General features: G+C 35.5%; 1 protein-coding gene across 1 annotated transcript in view; it reads left to right on the top strand.

The window, feature by feature from the left end:
* Nucleotides 1-17,214, top strand: part of LOC135075702 (protein kinase C, brain isozyme) — a 269,524-nt gene that overhangs the window by 237,056 nt on the left and 15,254 nt on the right. The window contains exons 2-3 of the mRNA XM_063970159.1: nt 8,200-8,231; nt 8,642-8,724. Coding sequence (XP_063826229.1) covers nt 8,200-8,231; nt 8,642-8,724 — 115 coding nt within the window. The remainder of the gene's footprint in view (nt 1-8,199; nt 8,232-8,641; nt 8,725-17,214) is intronic.

Raw genomic sequence — 17,214 nt, forward strand, 5'->3', positions numbered from 1 at the left:
GTCTATCATTATAGTCATGGTCAAAGTTAGGTGGTGCAACTCAGCCTAAGTCTTCTGTGCTAATACCTTATTCTATTTATTATGCCATTATAAATGTGTATAGGTACGTAAACTTACGTAACTTGGCTACTTTTAGTTTGTTTTTCCAACTGGATAAGCCTTAAATCGTTTGTTGAGGAAAAATTCATTACTTTCCTTCATATCATTAAATTTCAAAATAGTAGCGACTACTTACCATCATCATGTAAAACTTTCTTCCTTATTTACCACACTTCACAATAAGAACGGAATTTTGGAGAATAAAAAACATACTGATATTATCTCATCTCGCTAACAACAAGCTTCAACACGGTTAATGATAGTCTTGTAGACTATCATCAAATTTTACATTGATACGATATTTATAGGCGTGACCAAATTAATATCGAGCCCAAAAAAATTCCAATCAGTCTTTGAAAGACGAAATTAATTATCCGCGATTCACGCTAACTTCTGATAAAGCCGGGCTTCCTTCGGGATTGGTGATTTAAGATTTCCGCTTCAAATAGGGTTACCAACGCGATACAGTTCATGAACAACTATTTTATTGGATTGTAGGGCAAGTGACCCGGTTGTGGCCACCGACCCCTTTGTGGCCATTTAGAACTTCAAATCGTTATAACTAAGGCAAAGACTAATATATTACTCTATGGTTTACGGGAATAAAAATATCTAATATTAGCAACACTGATAGCGTTAACAGCTTTGATGTGTCAAGCTTCACTTCAATCCAACAAGTCATTACTTTTTGAGAAGCGTTAATTGTTTTAAGTCTTAGCAAAAAGGCTAAGGCGAGCGGGTGAGTAAACAATCATTATTTTCTAAATCCTTCTTATTTTTTTAAATGTTTATGTTAATCCTTAATAAAGAATACACTGTCTAAGTGGTACTAATGATATTTTATCGCTATTTGTTTATTAAGTGGGTTTATGAGAGGTGGCCACTAATGGAGCCAGAATAAATGAATTTTCCCATCTTTGGCCACATGCCTGGCCAAAAGTGGTGCACGAAGAACCCCACTTTTGGCCATTTAGTTATTATCGTGATTTTTCAATTTAATTACTTAGCTATTTTGATATAAGTAATCGATTCATTTTCAGAGTTACGATTATAATGCCTCCATCGAAACCAAATACTAAAAAAATCGGTGTTGTGAAAAGAATAACCAGTACTAACCGCATAAACTTATACTATAGGTTAATGTTGATCTCCTTAATTAATTGTAATTTCAATTCGAGCTGAGATATTATATTTAATACTAGCGGCCGCCCACGACTTCGTACGCGTGGATCCCGTTTTACCCCCTTCATCTATCTTACGCGGTTTAGATTTTTTCGAACAAATGTTTCTTCCCGCTAACTCCCGTTCCCGTGGGAATTTTGCAATATCCTGTTGTAACTAAGCTTTAAGTTTACTAAGGTACCTGCATGCATTTCAAGCGTCTAACTTAAGCGGTTTAGATTTTTCATACAAAAGGATTTTCCCGCGAATTCCCGTTCCCGTGGGAATTTCGGGAATTCCTTGTAACTAAGCTTTAAGTTTACTAAGGTACCTACATACCAAATTTCAAGCGTCTAACTTAAGCAGTTTAGATTTTTCATACAAAAGGATTTTCCCGCGAATTCCCGTTCCCGTGGGAATTTCGGGAATTCCTTGTTGTAACTAAGCTTTAAGTTTACTAAGGTACCTACATACCAAATTTGAAACGTCTAACTTAAGCAGTTTAGATTTTTCATACAAAAGGATTTTCCCGCTAATTCCCGTTCCCGTGGGAATTCCTAACTATACTATAACCTGCCCAGGAGTATGAAAAATAATTGTACCAAGTTTCGTTAAAATCCGTCGGGTAGTTTTTGTTTTTTTTTGATGAATTTTGATGGCCAGAACTGGCACATGACTGTGGCCAGAAATGGGGTAAAGCTGGCCAAAAATGGCACAAATTCCCATTTCTTTTTCTTTTCTACAGGATTATTTTTCCATTGAATCATTATGAAAAAAAATGTATCCTTAGGCTAGATCTAAATATATTTAATCACTTTTTACAAGAAATAAGTCTGTGATAACAAAAACTGTAAAATGATATAGCCTCAAAGTCTAAAAAATTCTTAAAATGGCCAAAACCGGGTCACCTGCCCTATAGTGGATATAAGACTTTATGTAGTGACGTGGTTCGGTCTGCATAGATGGGCCACACAATAGTGTGACTACTTACGAGTAATATGACAATTGCCATAATACCATAAAAGTGCCATTTCAAAATGTCTTTACCGAACATTATAATCCGGTTATCCGGGCCTTTTCAAGGTGATAGTAAATAGGCACTTACAAGGCAGATATGTACCATCCTACACTGCGTCTCACTTAACACCAGGTGCAATTCCTGTCAAATACCTGGCTTATTATGCATAAAAAATATTTCAAGGTAAGCATTTTTATTGCGAAACAGAATTCACTGTAAATTAGTTTTTTATGAACTTTGTCGGGCCCTATATACGGAACGGGAAGATTTCATCCCTTAAATACTTCCTTACCCTATAAAAATATTTTGATATCAGAAACTTGGTTTTTCGGGAATTGTGTTGTTTTAACTTACAGTAAACCGACAAAAGGTTTCCTTACCTCTCTCCTTTCAAACCAGCCCTCCAGGCTCTACAAAACTTCTTAAAAACCACACATTTTTAACCACCACCAGTCCGTATTTAATGTTTAATATAAGATTTTAAAATATCTCGTTCCATTTCAACTAGAATAGAGAAACACGGTTCTGGTTTCGGCTGCTATGGTGCAGCCGTGCAATGGTCAGACTAGCAGACTGGCGGCTCGCGGCGTCGTCCGTTCGGGCGGGCTTGAATATTTTCAACTACCATCATAATTATTATTGTCATTAATATTACACTGTTAGACTAGGCGCAGACCACCGATTTTAATTTGTATGAAGAATCGGCCAAATGAAATCGGTGTAATGTGCTACTATCGGCCGACGAAAAATCGATGGTCTGCGCTTAGGCTTAGTGATAAAAATGTCGCGAGAGTTGAGACCCGTGTTTCTTTATTTTACCCAGTTTTCTGATGACCCTGCACGCAGGGCCTGCGTCCCTCCCCTATAATCCCGTAACCTCCGGAAAGCGCTCGTAAGTCGAAACTTGCTCAATTTTAATTATCTACATCCCGTTACTTCGATAAGTCGTATTATGGAATGTTGGGATTATTTATACATATTGGAAGTTAGGTTCAGCTAATAAAGCCCGGTTACTTATAAGTTCCATCTTTGGCAACTAACATTAACTTGTAAGTAATTTTCAGTGTCACTTGATTATTAGCTAGCTCCAGGAGTCCAGGCGAATGTAGGTACATTATTATCATGCAATTTCTACTCGTATTTGTATATTAATCCTGAAATATTCAACAGAAAGTACTATTTCGAAATATCACCAGCTGCTCTTTAGGAATAGGTGCCTTCTCGCAGTTTCCAAGCAACGTGCGCTTTTTTTCTAAGGTAAACAAATTAAAGCTTATACATATTACACTATTAGTCTAGGTTAAAATATAGTTTTTACTTAGTACTAAAACTTTATAATTACGCTTAATTCTAATGGACTCGTATAGCTATAAAATATTTCTCTCAAAAATTCAAACGTTTTAACGTAATTATTTTCTTAAATAAGTTCAGATACGAAAACTTATACGAGACTAATATAACTTTAAAGTGGAGTCATGTTCTTAGATTCGAAAAACTAAAAGTTAACGAGCAACTTCGAACTTGTTAGTTACCGTAACTTCACTGGAGTACGTAGAACTGTTATACTGAAATCTTGTTAAGAGATACCTGTGTAAAAGCTTAAAAAGTTTATAGACTTTCTATATTATTTTCATTACCAGTCTACTAATATTATGAATGTGAAAATTTGTGAAGATGGATAGATTATACGAGTAGTATTACTAAACGCCAATATGTTTTTTGTCAGTCAAAAATAGTTAAAATTGTCAGGTTTGAGTAGCGTGATGTATTCAATATTCAATATTTTTCCATAATAACCTAGGATTCCTGTTATATCCTAAGACGTAGCTCTATAAAGCACAAATTATTTAAAATTAAACCTGAAATGGAACGCGAAAGTTTAAAATCTTATAAACCTTATTTCATTAACCTAAGACCTGCATATGAGCACCTGACTTCATCCAGTAACCTAATACCCCGTTCCCATTAAGATCGTATGGCGTCACGTATTGTATGAACGGGGCTGGCTCGGATGAGAATTGCAATGGATATGAAGGAAAAAGAGTAGGCAATTTGAAAGTAAGTTACCAGATAACTACCTACTTAGCAATAAACTGGAAACTACATATCTATTGTAGGTATGTAATATGATGTGTCGTTTTAATAATTCCTCTCGTTCTGCTATAATGAGAAAAGTAGAGGGCCGATATATTCAACTTTATTTGGAGTAAGTAGATTAACATGGATTTATTGAATATCTTCTAGATTGTTAGATATCATGAAGTGTACGCGCGAGGGAAACAAACGTTCATTCGAATTATTGGGAACTTCCTTACTTTATAAAAACAGGTATCCTGAAAATGTTTAAAACAGATAGCAAACTCACATGCTCATCGTGATTATTTTTTATGATTAGTATGTAGTAAGACGTTTTTAATAATCTTTATCGTATCGTTTGTAAAAGGCAACGATGACCCTTACTCCAAATTCATTCAAACTATACCTAAATTAATTAGTGACCAATTTAAGTCACAGCGAAATACGCAGCGCTCTTGAAACTGGATTTCTAGATTCATTTCAAGTTTACTCATTTAAATTTGTGATCAAACATTTTGGATAATTGCGGTAAGTGAGTTAGAAAATGTTTATTAAATCAGTTTAAACGCAATTACGAATTGTCGAAAGCAAAAGCAACGCTTATCCGAACAATTGAATTGTAAAAGTCGAATTCTATTTACTCGATTAGGCTTTGCAACTTAATGAAAGTCAAATCAGAATCTGGGGGATTTGCAAAATTCACTAAAAACATTTCATCGGCTTACATACTTTAGTATTTAGATTTATTCAAATCAGCCTCATCTAAGTGTAATTGGAAAAGTTCAAATGAAAATGAGTATTACAGAAAATACAAGATTGATTCGACCATTTTGCGTAGTGATTATTGATGATTATGGCTGCTTGTATTCTCAATAATAGTGAAGCGGACACGTGTTTGTGAAGAAAAGATCTCTTCTTCTTTACGAACACGACAATTTTAATATATCACTTAAAATAATCGACTTCGAGAATTGGGAATCGGTTGGGATAATAAAACATTTAATTATTAATTTCTCCGTCGGAATATTGTGTAGGTAATCTAGCTTTAGGCTAGGCTAAAGACCAGCAATAATGGGAATAACTAGATTATTATTACTTGGTAGGTACTATGGGAAGTCCCATTTTACTTCTAAACATAAAATAACAAATACGAAACAAAATAACATATTATTTATTCTTCCGATTAACCGTAGTTAATCCAGAACTATCCAAATCAAGTTATTCTGGAATACTATTAAATCTTATCTCGAAGTGATCAGTTGATCACGGTCGCAGCCTTATCAATTAGTCGACGTAGATACCATTTCAATCAGCTACCTACTCGTATCATCCCGGAAATAGAACCCTGACCCAGTTTGACACGTTCCACCTGGTCTTAATAAACCCATGCTCCGTCGAATGTCATTTGCCTTGTCATCGGCTATTTCAAGAAAATTCTATTCAGTATTGCTGCTAGGCATCAACATTTTGAGACGAAATGTAGAAATTGGTTTGTCAACATAGCCTTTGTCTACCTAATGTTAAAAGAATGTCTAAAAACAAATAAATAGTTTCAGAGATTATAAAGAGGTCTTTATTATATTAGTGCAGATAAAATGATATCCTGCAAGCATTGTCCAGACAAAACTATCGATTTCCGGTCGCAATCGGCGATCGCTCAGTGCGCTAATTGAACTAATGCGTCGCGACGAACCAATCCCGAGCCGTTTCCGATTCAACTCCATTCCATAGGGATATAGAGCTACTGGAAGATAACCATTGGAAAACTTAGGACCAGCTTCACCACTCACTGATAAAGCCTATTTCAAAGTGATAAATTGGTGGTCATCTGTCTGATAAACCACATGGTTTGGTGTCACAAGTTTTGGCTAGAGATATCTGAGAGAAAAATCTGAAAAAAATCCGTAAAAACAGGTTAAATCTGACCCTTCCTGCACATGCCTGGATTTAAGAATGGGAGATTACTACGTTATAATCTCTCTTAGTATTGTACTCTCTGCTCTGATACTCTTTGGTTTTGCTTAGGGAAGGCGTCCAGCAATGGGTTGATGGTTATATGAGGGGAGTTCAGGTGAATGTAATTCTAAAACGCAATGGTGAACTTAAATTAATTTTTTACCAGTTTCTAGTGAAAAATTAAGCTATCGACCCAATTTTTTTCAGATTTTTGTGATGGCTAGAACCCATTCTTATTAATTTTTGAACTACCCTAGTATTGCCACTGGCACCAAATACTTTAGTCTGTCACATCAACAGTCTGGACATCAGCTTCAGAAATAGTGCCGATTCCAGTAACCATATCTCACTTCCGTGTCCACCGATTGGCCGCGTAGTTCGTTACTGCGACGAGAATAACCCTTTATCTCTTTTTAGGGCAACTGTCGGCCGATTGAATTGCGCTGGTAATCTGTGGCCGCTATTGGGGACAGATTATAGTGTTTGGCTTCGGATATGGAGCGCTTTAGAAATTGCTTGATAATTGAAACAGTTATGGACTGACATTTTGGTTCAGTAATTGGGAAAATGGGAACTAACGGACGCCAGATAAATATTGATATGGATCAAAATATTGACCTGGGCGTTACCGTAAAATTGTGAATTCCGTCAGATTATAATCTGACGTTAGGTTTCTTTTTTTGGTAGAAAACTGTTAGTTGAAAATCTCGTGCGTTATATTATAAACACGTTGACATCATAACTTAATCATCACTTTGCATTTGAAATGGGTGGTGCTGTGTAAAATATCTAAATAAACATAACTCAAAGGTGACTGACTGACTGACACTGATCTATCAACGCACAGCTCAAACCACTGGACGGATCGGGCTGAAATTTGACATGCAGGTAGATGTTATGAATAACGTAGGCATCCACTAAGAAAGGATTTTACGAAACTCCACCCCTAAGGGGGTAAAACGGGATCCACGCGTACGAAGTCGCGGGCGGCCGCTAGTCTAAAGATATTATTTAATTTATATCGTAGCCTGATACGGTTGCTTGTTGTGTGGAAAATGCGGAAAATACTTGAACTTGTTTACTTAAATACTGAACTAATTTTGCTAGGGACCTCTCCCAGCTGTCACTTATAAGGTCACCTTCTTGTCATCATCAAATTTTACCAACTTGCATTATGATACCCGTCAATGAGCTCATGTCATGCGCAATCTATTCCTACAATGCGCGTGCTACGGCAGTGACGTCAGGTCTAATGAACGGATCAGTTTATTGGAGCCATCCGGTCTCCGGATAGACGTAACACTTGATCCTCTTTATTCAATGCCAAGAGATGCATTTTTTTAAATTAGTAAATATGTTATATCAAGAAATATCCATAATATAAACTTTTCGACTCCTCCTATGTTCTTCTGATTAATTCCGTTGCGGGTCCAATGACAGTTTAACTTTTCGCCGAGACAAACTTGACCTTCGTTGTTTGGGTTTTTATAGCGGTCAAGCTGTAGATCCTGGCTACACAGGAGTTGCAGTGGTGGGAACGAGAGGTGGGAATAGTGCCGTAATAGAAACTTTTTAGTCATAATGAACTACCTATCTTCTCTTCAAATAATGATGTAGGTATGTATGTAGAGTTGTATACATACGCCCGTATTCACAAACGATGCTTGCATAAGTGAAGCAGCTAATCCAACGCACAGCGTTGAATAGAGCTCTGTGATTGGTTCGTGTGTCACCCAGTGCGACCACGAGCACTGTGTGACCTCATAGTAACACGGGTGTTAGTGATTTTTTTTCATCGCACTCGAAGTTTCGACAGCAGTGTACCTACATATCCTCAATCCGTGCATAATGTATTATTTTTCATGCTAATGTTTACTTTTTTGTTTCAGGGGCTTTGGAAAACAAGGCTTTCAGTGCCAAGGTAAGAAAAGACCTAACTTTTTTTACTAGCTATCACTTAAATATAGAGCATATTTAACTAAGGTCGCTCCGTGATCTTAATTGAAATGATATTAATTCTAATTTTAATCCAATGTCTGAATTCATTGAAACAAAAATAAAGTAAAGTTAGAGTCGTTCGAAGTTGATCTAGATAGACTTTCCGAATTCCATTTTTAACCGATTTCAAAATGAGAGGAGGTTCTTTTCTGTGTATATTTACCGATTACTCCGATTTCCAAAACTCTTTTTGGTTCGATAGGATACAAGTTTGAGGTGGTCCTATTGTCACCAAGTCAGGATATGATGATGAAATCCTAGAGAAATCGAGGGGAACCCCCTAATTTCATAGTCATGAATTAGTTTTTCATTGACAAAGCTTTTTGTTTTCAGTATGCAGCTTCGTGGTGCACAAGCGATGCCACGAGTACGTCACCTTCACCTGCCCCGGCGCCGACAAGGGAGCGGACTCCGACGTAAGTATCATTTGTTAAAATAATTATATACTAGGATAGTTTGGAATATCGCTAATCATAGGTTAAGGTTAACCGGTGGTTAATTACTCCGTGCGGAATAACCGGCCACTGAAGACTACTAAGCCTAGGTTACACCATCTCACTTTAACTGTATGATACGTCAAAAGTCGTTAAACTCCATATAATAACACCGGCTAAAGCTGTAGTACGGTTAAAGTTAAAGTGAAGGACTCGGCCTAAGGTTTTGTTAATTTTGTTTCTTAACATAATGTTTATGGTCAACCTACACTTGGTAATAATCATTTCATTTTTAAAATGACTTCTAAGGCCCGATTCGACCAAACTTTTATCCGAGAATAACTCCTGGTATAACTGGCACATTGACAGTTACAGTATGGGAAATATGTCAAAATGTCGAATAACTGACGATTTATTCTGAGATTTATATTTACTTTTGTTTGGTCAAATCCACCCTAATTAAATTAAGTGATCCGTTTGGATTAATAAATAATTAACCTCCGTAAAATAAGGTAACATATTTACTTTTGTCGCTATGTCCAAAAATATCGAAGGACGCGCAACACACGGCCGAATAACCAACCTGATAAAAATACTCCATTTTCCAATATTCAATATTCGCTTATTCGCTACCGGTTCAATCAGGCGGACATATTGACGTGTATGTAAATATTATTCGTATTTATTTTCCCAATTAAACAAACACGGTTCACTGCTAACTGTTAACATTGGCTTAATTGGTTATTGTACAGACGACAGCACATCGAGCTTGACACTGTGACATCTTAGTTCCTTGTAACACGGGCTATTTTGCAACAAAAATATAAAGTCTGATATGTTGTTCACTGTAAACATTTCGCGGTACAAGGAGCGATGTTCCCGATAGTTTTATATTTGGCACATAAAGTTGTATTTGAACAAGTGGACGATGTTGATTTATTTATTTTATTGAAGAATGGACAACCAATATCATTTAATTAATAATATTGGCTCGTTAAACATTAATATTGTGACATATTTTGTTTTATGAACTTTTTACTTGTTCAACGATCGCCAGTCGTAAACAAGTTCGACTGAATTTTGACCAATTTACTATTATGTTCGCGTAATTTACTTAATAAGTAGGTACCATATTTCCCTTCTAAACATCGCAGCAGGAATAAATGACACCAGAAATCATTGAAATTATTGTTTTTTTATTACAGTTGATGTTTGATAACGAAAACGACGACCGAAAGAGCCTTATTTGATACAAAGACGAAAAATGTATATCTTTAAGCATGTTTTAATACCAGTATTATTATACTTAAAATACTTTATATATTTATTATCTTATTGTTGCATAATGAAAATTTTACATAGCGTCGTTTCATGAGACAGTCCAAACATTTGAATGTTTTCAAATCATTGTCTGTTCTTATAAATAAATGAGCCAATTTTGGATTGGCTCAGGTATTGAGTATTGGAGTGTATCATAAATTAGCGCCATAGGTAAATTGTTTATGAAACTGCGACTTTATAATCTCAAAATCTAGCTTTAAAATGTATACGTAATAAATGTTATTACCATATTTCTGTCTTTTAAAAAGTGTTTTATGATTGGAAGTCGATTGTGGAAGAGTGATAAGTCCAAGTGATTTAACATCGCACATGGTAGGTAAGTACGATAGTAGGTAAGTTGCTAGCTTTCACTGTCTGTCCTTTTTCCCATAGTTCTAATTTCCTTTCCTACTCGTACCTATTATTTAAAATTGTTTATTGTAAAACAAAACGAAATAAAAGTATTTTATGACCCTTGGCATTTGGAAAATTCGGATCATTCTAACATATTAGCAGTCATATTATCATATCGGCAGTTAGAGGTAAGATAGCCAGTTCCTCCGTGGTTTAGGATTCCGGGTGAAGCTCGCTACCACCTTCGGCCTGATCGTCACTTACCATCAGGTGAGATACTGGCCAAGAGTTTCCTCGTTGTTGATAAAAAAAAAATAATGTTTATGGTGAAATACTTAGTCATGGCAATTGACCATAATGAAATGAAAATTGATTACATTACTTAGTTTTGTCGTTGCTACGTTTCTGGAGAATAGAGCATCAAACAAGAATTTCCGGGAAATCAACATTATTTAGTCATTCATACATCAGCAACACACTATGTACTGAGAAACGTACTTACACAGTATCAAAGACGCCATTAGTCTCAAAATATTAAAATCAATTTATTAGAATCTATACAACGTGCTCGTTTTGATTTCCTGGAACTCTATTATAAGACCACTTCAAAGAATCGAATGGAATTTTTTTCAGGTCAACAATTTTTTTTTTCGACAAATGTTTTCATATAAAATAATTCGCCATATTTAAAACAAACACCTTTATGTAAAAATATCAACATCGCATTATTTTTACTTATTGTATGATTTTTATAACATATCAATGAAAATTATGTACAATCACGGAATGAAAAGGTTCGTCAGTTTTCAAATTGATTCCTTCAACGAATCGCGAACACATATTACCATTTGAAACTATGTTACAGAATAATCTCGAGTTAGAGAAAATAATCTTTAACTGTTCGTCAGTAAAGTTCAAAATTATTGATCAAAGTTGTTTGACGATTTATCTTGTCAAGAAGATTATTATGATTGATAAACTAAAACCTTCTTGTTGGTTCAACCTGCCATTATTATTTCTTTAAATAAAAAAAACTATTGTCAATTGGTCAATGTCATCATTGCATTGCACTGATGGGATAGAAAAATAAACAAGCAAAACCTTATTCGTTAGCAAACGTCATATTTATTTAAATGTTAGCAGCACTGTTTCTTGTACTGTTATGTTGGCAGGTTTGCCTCTTACAGTACCTAGTGCAAGCGAAAACCGACACTAAGGTGACGAACCTTTTCATTCTGCGACTGTACAAAAAGACTAGATAACTGGGTGACAATTTTGGAAAAAACTATTTGATTTTGATTGATTGATGATATCTTCTAAAATATGCGTTTAGCAGCACATGTTCTTAAGACATTTTGACTATGTTGAATTATAGACATTTTTCCCTGAAATCAAAAGCAGCACGTTGTATAATATTGGTAAAAAGATTGCTATTTTATACCTAAAAGTTAATTACACACGATGGAAAACTGTCCACTTGATGAGCTTGTGCAGCACGCGATGCAACCAATTACTTTGTGACCATCGATGTTACTATTTAATCTATGAGAATACGAGTAGTAACAGTAGACTTGAAGAGAGGAGCTCAAAGAAAGCAAAAAAAGCTGTTCTACTGGAGAACAAGAACATTTAAAAGGCGTAGTGCACGTGAACATAGGCCTCTCTAAATGATTTCCACATCGCCCGGTTGGTAGCGGCCTGCATCCAGCGCCTTCCTGCTACCTTTATAAGGTCGGTCGGTGGCCTCCACAGAACTTCGCTGCCCCATCGGCCGTCAGTTCTACGTAATTGGATCTGCGTAGTACTGTACTGTACGTCCTGTGGCTGAAATGATAATGATGATGAGTGCACGTGAAGCGGGAGGCGACGTACCTACTGCCGGATAGATAGTCGTCCTGATTGACACGCAAAATATTTTCCTAAATGCGCAATGTCTGATAAATCGTGTGTAGACATTGACAAACAAATTCGTCTTAAGAAGTCTGCATGAGGTTTCAGTAAAGTGAAAAAACTCGAAGGAAAGAAGCGGATTTAGATTAATTCATCAATCATCATAAATTATACAGTCAGAGCGTCAAATAGTTTGCCTTTGTTTCAATTGGAATAAGGTTGTATTATCTTTTTGGTCATTTTGGGTGTCACGAACTATTTGACGCTGACTGTACATTGAACCTAATTGATTATGTCATTTCATTGACACCAACTAGCCATAATAAAAAAAAACAAAAACGTAAAAGTTACGCCAGAACGATAGTTTAAGAGCAACATGGCGCACTTCATTTGTTTCCTGATTTACATGGCGTTGTGTTAAAAATAAAAAATAAACTGAAAAGCAATGAGTTTAGGCTATATTATCTAACAGTAGGCATCTTCAAGTGCTAAGCATAACGTTGCAGCGCGGACTGGTCATAAACCAGTGATGGGTATTTGATCATCCAGTACCACTCATCATCATCATCTCAGCCATAGGATAGGACGTCCACTGCTGAACATAGGCTTCCCCTAATGCTTTCCATGTTGCCCGGTTGGTAGCGGCCTGCGTCCAGCGCCTTCCTGCTACCTTTATGATGTCGGTCCACCTTGTAGGATGACGTCACACGCTGTGTTTTCCGATACGCAGCCTCCACTCCAGAACCTCGCTGCCCCATCGTTGCTTGCTGCACCACTCATTTACTTAGCTCTATCTGTCACAAACGGTTATTAGTTGACATGACACTGAACCCTCTGTGTAAATTCCTATTATGTAAAAGTTTTCTGTTTACAGTTAGATCCATTAACTTTATTACATTTCAGACGGATGTTCAAACTCTACGTTAGAAACGTTATTTGCAATATTAATGTCACTTATGGGAATAACTTTCCTTTGATGGTGGCCGAGTGAAGTAACCATTCATGTTCAGGCTATTATATCGAATTTGAGGGTGAATAAACTGAAACAAAATTAATGTTGTTTAATAGACACATTCTCTTCAAAGTCTGCAATTCAATTTACGGGGTGTTATAAATTGTTGTTCTTAATTATATCAAAAACAAAATTAGTTTATTTTTTGCAAGTAGGCTCTCAAAGAGCACTTTCACACGCCACTTATGGATCTTAAGACTTAGAAATCTGAAAGATAAGCATTGAAAGTAAATCCTTACTAATATTACGAGTATAAATGCGAAAGTAACTCTGTCTGTGTCGCTTTCAAGCCTAAACCGCTGAACCGATTTTGATGAAATTTGGCATAGAGATAGTTTGAGTCCCTCATACTTCATACTTAAAAAACATATTGATATGTAGCAGACATAAAATGTCAACTAAAAGCATTTATTGAGTTTCGTCATGAAATAGACTCTATCCAAAATTCAGAATAAACGCTTACTATTCAACCCAAACTGTAGTGCCTATTTGAAATTCACAAAGCCGTATCATGGCACAGAACCAATTTCAATTAAAATATCCAGCGACTAACAGACGGCACCGTCAGCCATTTGTAGCAAGTTGTTAACGAAACTGCTCGTCGATTGCTTTAATTTAATCAAAACAATCAAATTGTGTGTTTTGTGCTAAATGGTCAGGAATTAAAAAACATTGTAGAATAAGCAACACAATAGCGTAGTTAGATTTAGTACGCGTGAAGACAGTTTGAAGAATTTTTCCCGTTTTCGCAACATTTTTAATTGATGCTCTGCTCCTATTGGTCGTAGCGTATTGGTATATAGCATTTGCCTTCCTCGATAAACGGGCTATCCAACACAAAAATATATTTTTAAATCGGACCAAACAACTCTTCAGGTTTATAATATTAGTTAGAATTTGCAAAATTACCATTTGTTTTGCTTATTTATTACAACAAAATCGTGCTAATTTCTTTTCTTTATATTCTTCATATTTTTATGTCAGTAACGTTGATAGACTTATAGGTAGATCTAGGAACTCGGGCCTGATTTCCACCAAAGCGGAGAGAAGAGGAAATTTGTTTTCTCTCCTCTCCGCTTTGGTAGAAACTAGACCTTATACTTAATTTATGCAATTGTACTGAAGTTTTTGTTTGTAGATTACCATAATTTGTACATTTGCGTGAGTAAGTTTGTTCTTTATAGCTAACATCATCATTTGCTTTGATAAATAGCTTTTAAGTTGTACAAAGATGAGATTTTCGTGCCTTATTTTATGTTTCAGGGTATCCCGATGATGACTTCATGTGATGTTCTGAAAATATTACTTACCAACCAGATGGGTCTAAAAATTGGAAGAAATGAGCGGTCTAGAAAAGCTATTTACCGCAATCAAATGCTCTATCGGATTTTAGGTAAATATTAGTTCGTAACTTCAGTTATTAATATGTAAGGATAGTCGTACTAGTAATTCTTAATTTTTTGCGAATATTTTTGTAATAAAATGGTATGTTCGTTCATTGAGGAAATAGACCAATGGTTAAAAATTTACTCCAACAGGATACTTTTACAATGACTGACCTACTTTTGCATTGCTCCCATGTCTATACGAGGTAAACAGCAATTAACTCTCATTTCTTTCTAACTCCAACAAATCTGCTAATATTAAACACTTTCTACCTTTAAAGATTCTTCTTTTAGTAACATAACTTACAAGAAAATTAACTCAATCACTTTTTTTTAAACCATAACGGACGTTTTTATTTCATTCAAGAATTAATTATGTCCTAATCGTATAAAATTTTTTAGACGTTAACTGTTTGATAGAGCGGCGTTAAAATGAGTGTGAATTTGTGATTTTATGTACTGCAGTTCCAGTAGATTTGTTTTTTATTATTACAGATGTGAGTATTTTATAAAATAAGTAAATATATTTACTCAAATGTTATTTGTACCTAAAATATACATCTCAATATCGAAACATATTATTAATACAAACTCATGATCATCTTAACACCACTCAAATAATGTAGCATGTTAATGTAATAATTAAGGGTTTTCTTAATAACATATGCATGTTAAATTAGTTAAGGTAATAAAATTTTGTAGACAATGTCATATTTAGCGAAGAAAACATGATAAATTTATTAAAATTCTGAGTGTCCTATGTAAAATTTTCCGTATTACCTATTAGTTGAGGCAAGTCACTGCGCGTGTGTAAATTTCTAAATCCCGCCTACACTTAGCCTGTAATCTGTAGGCTATGTCATATTTATGATTTATTTATTAAAATTCTGAGACTTGTATATTAAATTTCCGTATTATCATAATAGATTAGGCACTAACCCCAGTTGAGGCAAGTCACTGCGCGGGTGTAAATTTCTAAACCCCGCCTACACTCCTGTAAGAAAGGTCAAACATTTGAAAAAGCTACTCCCACACGGTAATACGTACAATCTGTGAAAACGAATGGAGAACTGTTGAACCTGTGTTCTTGTTAATTAGAATTTAATTTTAATTAACTTAAGTTCGTACGATTCCGTCATTTAGAGTCAGAACTGATTTAGTCATGGTTGTGTTTTAGTCCTGTGGTAAACTATTAAAACCCAGCTATCTGTATGGTTCTAAGGTTTCTATTAAACCTTAACTTCGAACTCCTCTTATGTTCTTCTGATTAATTTCGTTGCGGGTCCAGTGACAGTTTTTTTTGGCGGTTTGGTTCCTTCACTGGTTGGGTTTTTATTGGCGGTCAAGCTGTAGATCCTGGCTACACAGGAGTTGCAGCGGTGGGAACGAGAGGTGGGAACAGTACAGTATCAGTATATTAATGGGTTGACTTATTAAGTAAAAATGAGTACTCGCATTAACTCTACGTGCGTAGATGGACATCTTATGTGATGCGATGAAAATGTATGTATTTGTAACCATAATGCACACGTGTAACTCGCTCTTGGGCAATTTTTATAATCTTCTTTTTTCTATCTAGATATTGCTACTGCCACTGGCCTAAAATGGTACCTGTATGTAAGAAAACTACCAGAGGAAGTAATCGAAGACTGTACTTAACGATGTTTTTTATTTGCAATTTTCTTAATGGTATATTGTATTTTTAATATTATGGTAGTGTATGTAAGTTGTTCTTGTATATTTGATGTAAATAAATAATAAAACATCATTAGTTTTTCATTTAATTACATACATCCTACTGCGTTGGAGCAGTTCGTCGAAATTTTCCTGTAATTCTTGTCTTACCAGAACATTACAACGTAATGAGTGGGTGGTATGCGGACAAAAGGATGACCTTTGCCCGTACTTACATAGTCATCTCAAAATAGGTTGGGCTTTCCATCTGTTTCCTCGTCAAACTGAAGAGACATAAAAGCTTTTCCTTTTAAAAGTAGAGCTTTTATTTTAGTTCGTCACCGAACGACGATGGCGTTCGTAAATTGTATTTTTGAGCGAACGAGCGATATTCAAGGAGATACTGAAGTGAAAACTTCAAAATATGATCAATCAATAGTTACTTAAAGACAATTTTCATTCTGACCACTTTTTACTCAGGTGATATCAGGTCAACATAGTGCTTAATAGTGCTAATGCTGCATAGACTTACTTGACTTAAGGTCTTATGTCCCCTAGATGGGGCAGAGGGCGTCCACAACAGTCCTCCATCGCGCTCGGTCTTGAGCTTCGCATTACATAGTGCTATTATGGGGGTATTATCCCATGCGTTGCATGAATTTTCATGACTAATAACAGTGCAGAAATACAAGTACAAATAAAGATTTTATTATACTTAAACTATTAGATTATTTACCTGCTCTTCGTATTCATTATTGTAAATGGCGGCTCTGTAGTCTACTTAGATTATCTCTGTTTGAATGAAAGTTTTAAACTGAACTTTGAGTCAGACCCATC

The sequence above is a fragment of the Ostrinia nubilalis genome, chromosome 10 (assembly GCF_963855985.1).
Source record: "Ostrinia nubilalis chromosome 10, ilOstNubi1.1, whole genome shotgun sequence".
Lineage (NCBI taxonomy): Eukaryota > Metazoa > Arthropoda > Insecta > Lepidoptera > Crambidae > Ostrinia > Ostrinia nubilalis.